We start from the raw sequence: 12,088 nt of genomic DNA, 5'->3' as shown, positions 1-12,088 counted from the left end.
GTGGGAGGCCCCATTAGCTAAATTGGTGCTTCAGCTTAAGAACAGTCTCAGGTTAAGAACGGACCTCCAGAACGAATTAAGTTCTTAACCCGAGGTACCATTGTAGTTGCAGTTTCCAAGTCACCTTCAAAGGTAGCCCCACGTAGAGCGCCTTGCAGGAGTCCAAGTGAGGGATAAGCAGCGCACTCTGGTGAGACAGTGCACAAGCAGGTAGAGTCTCAGCCGGTGAAGCATATGGAGCTGCTAGACAGCCGCCCTACCCTGGATACAGAATTGACCTGCACCTCCATGGACAGCAGTGCATCCAAAATGACACTTAGGCTGTGCACCTGGTCCTTCAGGGGCACAGTTACCCCATTCAAGACCAGGGGATCCTCCACACCTGGGATGTATTTTGATACTGTGTTTCTAGCAACACCATTATGTATTAACTCATACTTTTCATCAGTGTTTGAAATCCAGGATGTACATTATTTTCTCACCCCACTGTCTTTTATTGTTTACAGTTGTTTTCAAATTATTGTGTAGTGTGTTTTTAATATTTTGTTGCAATCTACACAGGGAATGTTTACTTCTGCGCAGTCACATGAATCTAAGAAGTGACTATGAAGATGTATGGCAAGACACAGTAAAACTAACCATGCCTGGGGAATCATTAAAAATTGGGATAATCATAATTTTGGAGAGAGAACCCCACCCCCCTGAGAGTAACACACTCATCTAGTCGTCTGTGGTGTATAAGAATTATCTGTAGGTGAATAAGCAAGGAAGCACTCATAAAAGTGGAAATGTATATTTTTGCCTTTATCTCAGCTTTCTTAAGTGCCATAAATCCTATACCCTTTTAAAATGTAGCTCTTTTCTGAGGGGGGCGGGTTTGTTGTTTTTAATCTGTTTATATATGTTGTGATATTTTCTGAGAACCGCTCTGAGGCCTCTGGGTATAGGGCGGTATATAAAATCAATAAATAATAATAATAACAAATGGCTACATAGGCAGGAATGGACATGGACATGACATTTCGTGAAAGCTTCTTATAGCTGTAGCTCAAATACCGGATTATAAAAACAACAGAAAGCATTTGTAGGCAACTGCATGTTTCAGGTATAGTAAGTTCAAATAACAGAGATTCCACAGCTGGGAAAAGAGAGTGAAGGCCAGAGCTAGCCATGCCATGTGGTCTTTTAAAGAAATATATCCCACTGTTATGCAAGGGACAGATAAAGGCAGGAATTGGCACTGCACTGTAAAATTTCTTGACGTATTGGCCCTAGCAGTGGGGTAACAACACTTGGACCTGCTTCAGGCTGCAAACGTCTTGGGCCAGCACTGGTGATGATGTGAATCATGGCAGAAGCAGACTAGCTTCTCTTCAAATTACACGACTGTAGGAAATGCAAGCCAGTGTTGGACAGACTCCAAATGGAATGCCATATGCAGCATATTTGATATCCGTAGGCATATTAATGTGAACGACGACCAAGTGAGTCATAAACAAATTACAAAGTGCTAGGTTTATATTATTCTCTATAAAAACCCAGGTTGTAGTTCATGAATGTTCTGACTTGCTTGATTGCTATTCGATAATAAGTTAAATATTCCGAATGCAAATTAGGTTACAGGTGCTATTTGCACTAAACCGCAGGGCATTCTGGCAAGCAGTTTAAATAATTATCTAGGGGCCTCTAAGCTAGCCAATTAGTGTAGCCCATTGAATTGAAATAAATTTCTAACTTAATTTATGTCGTTTTGTTGAATGGCAATGTTACAGTAGCAATATATTCTAAGCTTTGGACAGAAATTATTGATTATTATTTAGTTATTAAACTTACGCTAATCTGCTCTTCATGCATTGGGTGCAGGAAGCCACTTAGGTACAGCAAATTATGCTTGTCAATACTAGTTTAACTGCAGGGCCAAAATCTTGCCTACCTCAGTCGGGCAGCCAGACAATCGCTGCTCCTTGCCACCTCTGAAATGGATGCATGCAACTCATGTGGTCATATCATCCAAAACTCATTTTGCCACTGTTTGGCAGCCAGATGGTACACTACAGCAGAAGGGACGTGGCCCAGCCATGTTCGGCTGTTGCTTACTAACATATGGGAACCCTGCAAATTCAGTTTTCCATAAAAAGAAACGGGGAAAGCTGCCAACAAAACCAACACCCCCTAAATCCAACCCATCATTATGCTATGTTCTGAATTATTTATATCAATGTTGCAGAATGCAATAATACTTTACTATCTGTGGGCATTCAATATGGAGACCCAGTTCAAAATTTAATGGGAAACTTTGGCTTAATAATCTACGCAAAAATGGGCAGGCACAAGGCTTACCTTCACTCTAACCAATCATGGTGTAATAAACCAAATTGGTGCGTACAAATTTGTCTCCTCTTCTGCAGGTGAGGTGGAGGGCCCAATCCACATACTGCGTACTAGCCACAGAAAATCCTATGAGCGCTGTTGTTGGCTAAACATGGATGCTATAAAATGGGACAGCTGTCCCCCAAAGAGCCCTGAACATCCCCTTTCCACTGACATCATGGGCTCTAAGGGCATATAATGGCATTTTAACATTTGGGACTTAAAACACTAGGCATCTTATATTGAGGAAAGAAAAATGTTGCATGATTCTTAATTTTCTCATTGGTTTTGCTTGTTTAATTTCCCCAGTTTTTCCCTTGTTGCATTTTCTTGCCTGGCTTTCTCCTTCAACAGAAGCCTAGTGCTAGGCTTTGGTTTCTTACAGTTATTCCCTGTCATTCCCTATTATTTTAATTCTGCCGAGTTATTTTTCTTAGCTGTTTTTCTGTCACTTCTTTCCTCTGTTGGGTTTTCTAGCATTACAGAAAACCCACTTTCGTGGGATTTCTTTTATGTTGTCCTTCCTGGAACCATATTTTTATTCCCTATGTCTCCCCAGCTGTGTACAATGAAGGGTACACATCAAGAATAACCAAAATCACTTCAAATTAGGAGTGCAAAAAATAAAACTATAAAATTGGAACCAGGGAGAGCTGTATTTCAGCTCTATGCACCATGTGGCAAGAACCATGGGAAAATAGATAGATAGATGATAGATAGATAGATAGATAGATAGATAGATAGATAGATAGATAGATATAGATAGATAGATAGATGGCACTTAAATATATTTAATGGCTTGAGTACTGTTTTGCTACGCCATAATCGTTCCAATAATATTTAGCATTGCTATAAAGCTTTTTAAGTGTTTAGAAGTACTTCATATGCCTGAGCTTCTTGAAATACATGCAACCACCCTGTAAGGCAAGTATTTTTATTCCCATACTGTGATCCTAATTGCAATCAGGGAGGTTTGTTTTAAAAAAAGTCCTCTCTATTTAGCACTCCAGTCCATCTCTAGTTTCCTCTTATGTGAGCAAGTTCTGTGTTCATTTCCAGGTAAGATTTATTCCCAGTATTCAAACGCCTCTGTCTCAGACAGCCCTATGGGGTTGGCGCCTACAGGTACACAAAAGAGAATACATAGTGAACAATAGGATGTCCACAATGAACCTCTGGGAATACAACTTTTTAGAAACTGTCCATGAGTCAGCTTGACAGGAAGGTTTATGGGGAAAGGGAAGCAGCAGCCAGAGAACTTCTACATTAAAGGAAAAGCCAAGTCCCATGAGGCAAGCAGGAAGGCAAAGTGAGGGCTGGACTGTCACTTTTTTTTTAACAGAAAGCCCCAGTGGGATAAAGCAAACCATCAAGGCCTATAGTGGACTATGACCTAGTTTTCAAGTGGATGAGAAGCAAAAGATAGAGTGGGGTGGGGGGAGGTGGATGGATTAATGTGCACATGACATCTATTTTGGAGGATGCAAATTTTCCACTTGTGCTCACAGCACAGAGGAGAAAGATGAAGGAACAGTGTGTGAGTAGATCTTAGCTCTGCCACATTTCCTTGCTAATATCCACCTGCCAATTTTATATTCCAAAATATTTTGTTGCACACATAGAAGCTGGGGGAGAAGAAGCAACCACGGCGGATGGCGAACGAGTGCCACACAATCAACAAAAATAGAAACCTAAGTGGGAAAGAGAATAAAAGTTTTGTTGCTTTCAAGTAGAGTCTGCTCCTTCATGACTGGGATGGACGACGGGTCATTTCAGCTGAAGGAAAATGCACAACCAAGTAGCCTTTTCTTAACCAGTGGCAGTTGCAGATAGAACGGATCTGACAAAATATAACTCATAACCTGGATTGTCTCTTAGGGCACAATTCTGTCAAAGGTCTTCTTTAAGGTTGGCTGCAAATGTAGCACTGACCCTTCCCACAAAATGCGGTGTGCAAATTAGGATGACCCATTCTCTCCAAGCCTTTCCTCACCTTTATTAACCCGAGGTACCACTGTAGTCCTCATTGAGATGTTGCAAAAAGATCGTGTCATCTGGAGGAGCCTTGGCTGCCTAGATAAAACACTATAGCCCTCCACACCTTTACCTGGGAGTAAGGCCCACTGAACAGTGTGGGTTTCTTCTGAGTAGACACTTAGTTATTTACTAGATACAAATCAGCAGCAACAGACGATCCTGGTCTGCTAGGTGCTGGGGTGGATTTCGCTCCGTGTCTTACGGAGTCAGGCCCAGGCTGCCACCGGTCCCAGCACTGGTGGCAGCTCCAAGCAGTGGTCAAAATGGGAGCCTCAGCGATCGCCCTCTTCCGCTGGAAACAAACCAGGCCTGCTCCAAGAAAATGCACATAGCCAAAAGAAGAGCTAACCCGCCTCCTAGAGGGCCGCTCCCTTACCTGCTTGTGATTGGCCAAACAGATAGCCAGCCAATCAGGATTTTTAAAAAATAAAAATGATTTCCCCCCTTTTCTTCTCACTTCCCTCTGGGGTCCCCATGTCTCGTGCTGTGCCCCCCCCCATTTATGTAATTTTTACTTGTGGCCTCCTTGAAATATCCTGGGGGGCCCCGGTTGGGAAAGACTGGAGTAAATCATGAAGCATTTTCTTACCAAGCTACTGTGGTAAAAAGAAGTTAATGCTGGAGTCCAAGATAACAGCTTAGTGTGTGCCTAGAGAATTATTAATCTCCCAGAAGGCTTTTCTGCCTCGTGCACTAGCAGACATACCCTTAGATTAAACTCCCATCAGTAGATCTCTGTTTTTCATCAATCTTTCATTAGCACAAGGCTTAGAAAATCATCTGGTCAGGTACCATTAAAAGGCTTTTCATCTTCTAAAGAGAAATCCAACCAAATAAATTACTACAAGGAAGTCTGATAAAAAAAATAAAAATCAAAAAATCCAAGGACCTCAAGATAGCAATGACTTTCAAATAACTTGATATTCAAGAGGTAGGAGCTGCTGCATTAGTCATCGTAATTATTGTCTACCTGACAATGAACAGGAGAGAACCCTTTCGCTAGCAAGGGACACGTGAGATGTTCAAAAGCGACTCTTTGCTGTTCAAAGCAGTAGGCAGGAAAAAGACTACGGTAAGCGCATCATTCCCCCCACAGAGCATTTCGCTGATGCAATTTGTCTCCCTTGTTCTGCCATGTTGCAGCTGCTGGGGGCAGAGGCTCTGGTTCCCATACCCGGGGGCCTTGCTGTTTGTCATGCTTCTGTCCCTGATCACCAAATACCTAACTTGCTAGAAAGAGTCATGTGCGGGAGTCCACAAAATATAATGGAAAGACTTGTTCTAATTGCTTAATTCTAAATTTAGCCTAGATGGTGACAGCAGCCACGAAATTAAAAGACGCCTGCTTCTTGGGAGAAAAGCAATGACAAACCTAGACAGCATCTTAAAAAGCAGAGACATCACCTTACCAACAAAGGTCCGTATAGTTAAAGCTATGGTTTTCGCCGTAGTGATGTATGGAAGTGAGAGCTGGATCATAAAGAAGGCTGATCGCCGAAGAATTGATGCTTTTGAATTATGGTGCTGGAGGAGACTCTTGAGAGTCCCATGGACTGCAAGAAGATCAAACGCATCCATTCTTAAGGAAATCAGCCCTGAGTGCTCACTGGAAGGACAGATCCTGAAGCTGAGGCTCCAATACTTTGTCCATCTCATGAGAAGAGAAGACTCCCTGGAAAAGACCCTGATGTTGGGAAAGATGGAGGGCACAAGGAGAAGGGGACGACAGAGGACGAGATGGTTGGATAGTGTTGTCGAAGCTACCAGCATGAGTTTGACCAAACTGCGGGAGGCAGTGGAAGACAGGAGTGCCTGGCGTGCTCTGGTCCGTGGGGTCACGAAGAGTCGGACACAACTAAACGACTAAACAACAACAACAAATTTAGCCTTCCCAGTCTCCCTCTGCCTCTGCCTCTTCCTATATACAGCATATCCATGCATGTTGAGCTACTCTCTCAAACCCAACTCTTTTCTCCTTATACTAATACCCCGAGGCAACAAGCAGGCACCAGAAGTTCCCACCCCTCTCTTTCCTCTATTTGCTGGACACCTGTCTTTAAGTTTCAGGCCAGAGACTTTAAGGAATCAGTCATGGCTCCAGGCTATGCTTGCAGGCCTATTCAAGCAACTCTCCTTAGTAAACTCTTGTGAATCTGGAGGCTTGTCTTCAGGCAAAAAGCAGGAGACATTTCAAATGAAAGCCGAAATAATTCAACAAGACTTAACAGCAACAAAAAGTAGGGGTCATTTGCACTACTCTAAATATTTTACAGGGAGAGGATCTGTCTGATACAGTGGTACCTCGGGTTAAGAACTTAATTCATTCTGGAGGTCCGTTCTTAACCTGAAACTGTTCTTAACCTGAGGTACCACTTTAGCTAATGGGGCCTCCCGCTGCAATTTCTGTTCTCATCCTGAGGTAAAGTTCTTAACTCGAGGTACTATTTCTGGGTTAGCATTTGTAACCTGAAGCATCTGTAACCCGAGGTACCATTGTATAGGTAAAAGGTAAAGAACCAATGGACGGTTAAGTCCAGTCAAAGGCGACCATGGGGTAATAATAATAATAATAATAATAATAATAATAATAATAATTTATTATTTATACCCCGGCCATCTGGCTGGGTTTCCCCAGCCACTCTGGGCGGCTTCCAACAAAACACTAAAATACAATAACCTATTAAACATTAAAAGCTTCCCTAAACAGGGCTGCCTTCAGATGTCTTCTAAAAGTCTGTTGTTCTCTTTGACATCTGGTGGGAGGGCGTTCCACAGGGTGGGTGAAACTACCGAGAAGGCCCTCTGCCTGGTTCCCTGTGGCGCTCATCTCATTTTCAGGCCGAGGGAACCGGCGTTTGTCCACAGACAGCTTCTGGCACACCGGAACACCGTGACTGGAACACCGTGACGGAGAGCACGTGGAAACGCTGTTTACCTTCCATACCTATTTATCTACTTGCACTGGTGTGCTTTTGAACTGCTAGGTTGACAGAAGCTGGGACAGAGCAACGGGAGCTCACCCCATGGTGGGGATTCGAACTGTCCACCTTCTGATTGGCAAGCCCAAGAGGCTCAGCGGTTTAGACCACAGTGCCACCCACATCCCTCAGTCTAATATAAGGCCTGTAGCTCAGTGGTAGTGCATAGGCTTAGCATGCAGAAGGTCCCAGGTTCAATCCCTGGCACCAGCAAGTAGCAATGGGAATGTCCTCCATTTGAAACCCTGGAGACCCATTGCTAGGGATAATGCTTTTCTAAAACATCGTTTTTTTCATTGTCCTTTATTGAGAGATTTTTGGCAGAAGGTAATGGAAACTATCAACAGAACTCTATGGAACAACCTTACATTTACAGAGAAAAATATCCTCTTGAATTACACCCAGCACATGGAACCTTACAAAAGGGCAATACGAGTGGACTCTCCGTGCCTTACCACAGCAAAAAGACTGATACTGATGAATTGGAAAAATAAAAATGCGGCTCCTTTCTACGATCAGATTGAAGCCTTATGCGAACTCGCAACATATGAACAACCTGCATATAAATGCAAACTTGCCATGAACAAATTCAATAATATTTGGAATCCATTCTTACAAATACTGTAATTGGTTAAGATGTGGTAAAGTACAATAACAACCTTGTAAAGTATACAGTTTTGGGTTTCCACCCCTCCCCTCTTTATTTTCCCTTCTACACGGGTCCTGTTTCTCTTTTTCTTTTTCTCTCTTTTATTTACGTCTCACCATGTTTAGTGCACATATAATTATGTACTTTTTGAACTTTCAATAAAGATGTTAAAAAAGAAAAAGAAAAAGAAAAAGAAAAACATCTTGTTGTGAACAACTATATGATAGAAGCGATAAAAGACAACATTTATTACTAGGATGCTGTGTTTCATCTAGAACGCAAGCATTCTACAGAAGTGGATTTTAACATCATAGAATAAATGTATTCCAAACTCACCGGCCATTGTCGCGGCCTACACCCCAGACTCGGATGCTTACGATGGGCTGTGAATGAAGAATACTGCGATCCATGGGGTCAACCAAATTTAGCATGTCGTTCTCCAGGATAAGATACATGTCCTTTCCCTGATCAAGAGAAGAGCAAAAACAGCTATAATCTCTTACTCACTCAAAGAAGCGTTTGCCCCTATGTAACGCTAATTCAGGCGGCTTTGCCCCACCACGCAAGATGCTACTAAGAAAGGTATTTGCGGGATGCTTAAGCCTTCCTCCACCCACTTAAGTCTCTTCCACCCTTCCATATAATATGAGAACGGAGGGTTAAAGGAAGCACCATCTCATGCAATGCGGTCATTATTTATAAATTATGACCATGCCTGCTAATGCAGGTGGCTTTAAAGAGTTAGGCAAAATCATTGGGGGGGGGGGACAGCAGGAGCTATGGAGCCTATGTTATCTCTGGATAACATGCTTGAAATGAGCAACAAGGGTGAACTTACACCCTTGGACTACATGGGATGCTTGTAATTCTTAGGTTTTTCTAAAAGGGAAGCACCCATATTACCTTTTCAACTCAAGAGACCACAGGTACTGAGCCTTCTGGTAACCATACTGGCCTCTGATTACAGGGGGACACGACCCAAGAGCCCCTTCCTAGCACTTAACTTGTCCTGCACTTTGGGAAAGGAAAGAGCCACTGCTGACTCAGATGCACCTTCTTTTTCCTTGCCAGAGCAAACAAGGCCATTGCTCCAAACTAGCTGTTTTACTTCCTTGTTCTTTCTCGACAGTGGCTGCTTTTGCCGAAATATGAAAGTGCAGGAAAAAGCAGGTGTCACCGATAAAATACCAGAATTATTAGAATGGAGAATCAAATTTCTTGACTTCGCAGAGATGGCAAAATTAACAGAATCAATTAGAGGCTACTCTAATAAAAAAATTAATAAAGAGTGGGAATGTGTTAAGGAATACATGAAAAAAAGTCGCTGCTGGAGCTTAAAAATCAATATGCAAAAGTTTAAAAGGCACAAGGAGATAAGATAATAATATATTAAGGATGGAATAACAAATAAAGTGAGTAACGCAACAATAACAAAAATAATAGTAGGTAAAGAAGATTGCAGACGGGTGGAGGGAAGTATTGGGCTGTGGGGAAGGGAGGTGAAGGGATTAATTGAAACTGTTAAAGATTGGTATAGGATTCAAGAGATTTAAATTTTCATAAAGATTCTATAAGGAAAGCAGCAAGAAATATCAAGTAAAGGTATTGGAGAGGAGATCAGTGTAAATGAAAACATGAGACTTACGGTTTTGTTACATATGATTTTATTTTGGAGTTGTCTGTTTATTTTGGAGTTGTTTGTTGTATATTATGTGAATTATTTTGTATATTATGTTGTATATTATGTGAATAAAATAATAAAGAATGCAATTTAAAAAAGAAAAAGCAGGTGCCACTAGAGAACTGGGAAGTACGATAAGACAGAGAGATTTCTTACCTCTCCCCAAATGCCAACCGTGTCCCGTATATCGTTTTTACAATAAGAGAGCTGTCGGATGCAATTGTTCACAGCAACGCTGCTTTTCCCAGGAGCCAAATCTTCCTCTGCCATTTCTACCCATCCCAAAGAACGAACCGCAAAGCACTGTAAAGGAATAATGAAAAGGAGTGTTAACCTTTTAGGTCTTAATGGCCTCCGCACGATTGAGTCATATTTTATTTTATGCAAACCCACATTTATGTTGAGGACAGCCGGTCAAGCCTTTATACTGTTGTCATCTTTTGCTCAACAAGGCAAGTTGAGCGTAGAATCATAGAATTGCAGAACTGGAAGGTACCCTAAGGGTCATCCAGTCCAACCCCCCCCTTGCAATGCAGGAATTTCAACACACGGCCCATCATCAATTTGAAGCCATTCTGGACTCTGCTTAGCTTTGCAAATGTGCTAGCAGTTTTATTGCTGAACCACTAGAACAAAAAATATAACTTTCAAGCCGTTTGGCCCCAAAATGACAACTACCGTATTTTTCGCTCCATAAGACACACCTAGTTTTTAGAAGGTAATGCAAGAAAAAAAATATTTTTAAAGGGAGCGTTGAGCAGAGCCTGTATGCATCCCAGGCTCTGCTCAGTGGTCCCTTTCACGAGCCGTGTGGAGCTTGTGTGTGGTGCTTGCAGGCTTTTCCCCAGGAGGGAGAAGGGTGCACGGCTCCTGCGGGCTTTTCTTTTTTTTCTTCTCCCCCCCCTTTTTTTTTTGCGGGCTTTTCCCGCAAAAGCCCACAAGAGCTGCACAGAGCGTGTGTGTGGCTCTTGGGGGCTTTCCCCACCTGCCTCCCACCTGCATTCGCTCCATAAGACGAACACATGTTCCCTTTCTTTTTAGGAGGGAAAAAGTGCGTCTTATGGAACGAAAAATACGGCAAGCCTTCCGTTTTGGCGGCTGTAACCCTTGTTTCAGGAGCCATTTGGTGCCAAGCTTATATATCAGAGTTTCTAACACTGCTGGGAAATCAGTGTCAGGACTGCAAAAAGCCCTGCCCACCTTAGATGGCAATGACAATCTGGGATTGGGAGCAGTGTTCGGAACTCTCATTGTTCCAGGCATATTTTGCAAGAGGGAATTTCATTAGAGTGAGCAGTTTCTGAGTTCTGGGTGCAGTACTGCACTGAAGATTTCAGATTAAAACTGCAGAGTGGAAGGAAAGGAGGACCTTTTTCTGCCTCCCCATTTTCAGCTACTCTCTGGAGAATGGAGAAGAGACTCTCTTAAGAATATTAAGAGGATGGGCAGGGGGAAGACTAGATCATGTGAAAAATGAACATAATATTTTAGCTGTTCATTCCTTTTCAGCTTTGTATTCTTGTTATAAAAAACACGCCCATAACCTAGGTTTAAGGTGATATTTAGCTCCTAGCTTTCATATCTCAGTTCCTAACACTGATTGGGAGAGATCTCACATCCGTGTTTTAAAGAAACATATGAGCAGTACAATCAGGGAGAGAGACCCAAAGGTGGGAAAACCATATTTTCCACTGCCAAGTTCACGCTGGCAGAGTAGAAGAGGTGTTTTTCTATCCTAAGGCTAAAAATATTTTGAATCCATGCCTCTCCTCCTCTGCCCTACCCACCTTTTGCTTTTACCAAAGAACTCTGAGAGGGTGATCTAAAATAATCCTATGGCCCTGAGACACCCATCCAGGGACCACAGGACTGCAAAGCTTGCTTTCCATATGAAAACTTAACATTTTATAATACACTTTACAAGGACGGCTGGACAAAGAAATACAAATTGCAAATGAAATTGCATTTGAGAGAACCGGACTTATATGAGACACCTGTCACAATCTTTTACAACACATGACAGTTGATTATAAATGATAAAAACGGAAGGAAGCCGAACGAATGCAGTCGCTGCAGCATGGGAAAACTGAAGACATATGGCTCCTTTGGCAAGTGAGAGAAAAATGCTAGAGTATATTATTAGTAACTATGGCTTACTATATATATATATTTTAAAGATATTTATCAAAATTTTACAGACAAAAGAAAGTTACAGAATAAGAAAATAAAAAGAAAAAAAGAAAAAGAAAAAAGATACAAAAATACAAAAAAAATACAAAATACATGAAAAAATAAAAAACAATTAAAAACAGATCAATCTTTTCGTATCTTATATTTCAATTACTTGTTTCCTGACCTCCTCACACCTCCCTT

General features: G+C 41.9%; 1 protein-coding gene across 20 annotated transcripts in view; it reads right to left on the bottom strand.

Moving 5' to 3' along the window:
* Positions 1–12,088, bottom strand: part of APBB2 (amyloid beta precursor protein binding family B member 2) — a 171,579-nt gene that overhangs the window by 34,200 nt on the left and 125,291 nt on the right. For all 20 annotated transcript variants that reach the window (XM_083630342.1, XM_083630352.1, XM_083630336.1 and 17 more), the window contains 2 exons: positions 9,872–10,018; positions 8,371–8,498 (listed from right to left, as the gene is read on the bottom strand). In XM_083630342.1, coding sequence (XP_083486468.1) covers positions 8,371–8,498; positions 9,872–10,018 — 275 coding nt within the window. The remainder of the gene's footprint in view (positions 1–8,370; positions 8,499–9,871; positions 10,019–12,088) is intronic.

The sequence above is a fragment of the Podarcis filfolensis genome (assembly GCF_964270895.1).
Source record: "Podarcis filfolensis genome assembly, chromosome: 9".
NCBI lineage: Eukaryota > Metazoa > Chordata > Lepidosauria > Squamata > Lacertidae > Podarcis > Podarcis filfolensis.
The sequence above is the reverse complement of the archived record's forward strand: the minus strand, read 5'-3'. Positions and strand labels throughout refer to the sequence as shown.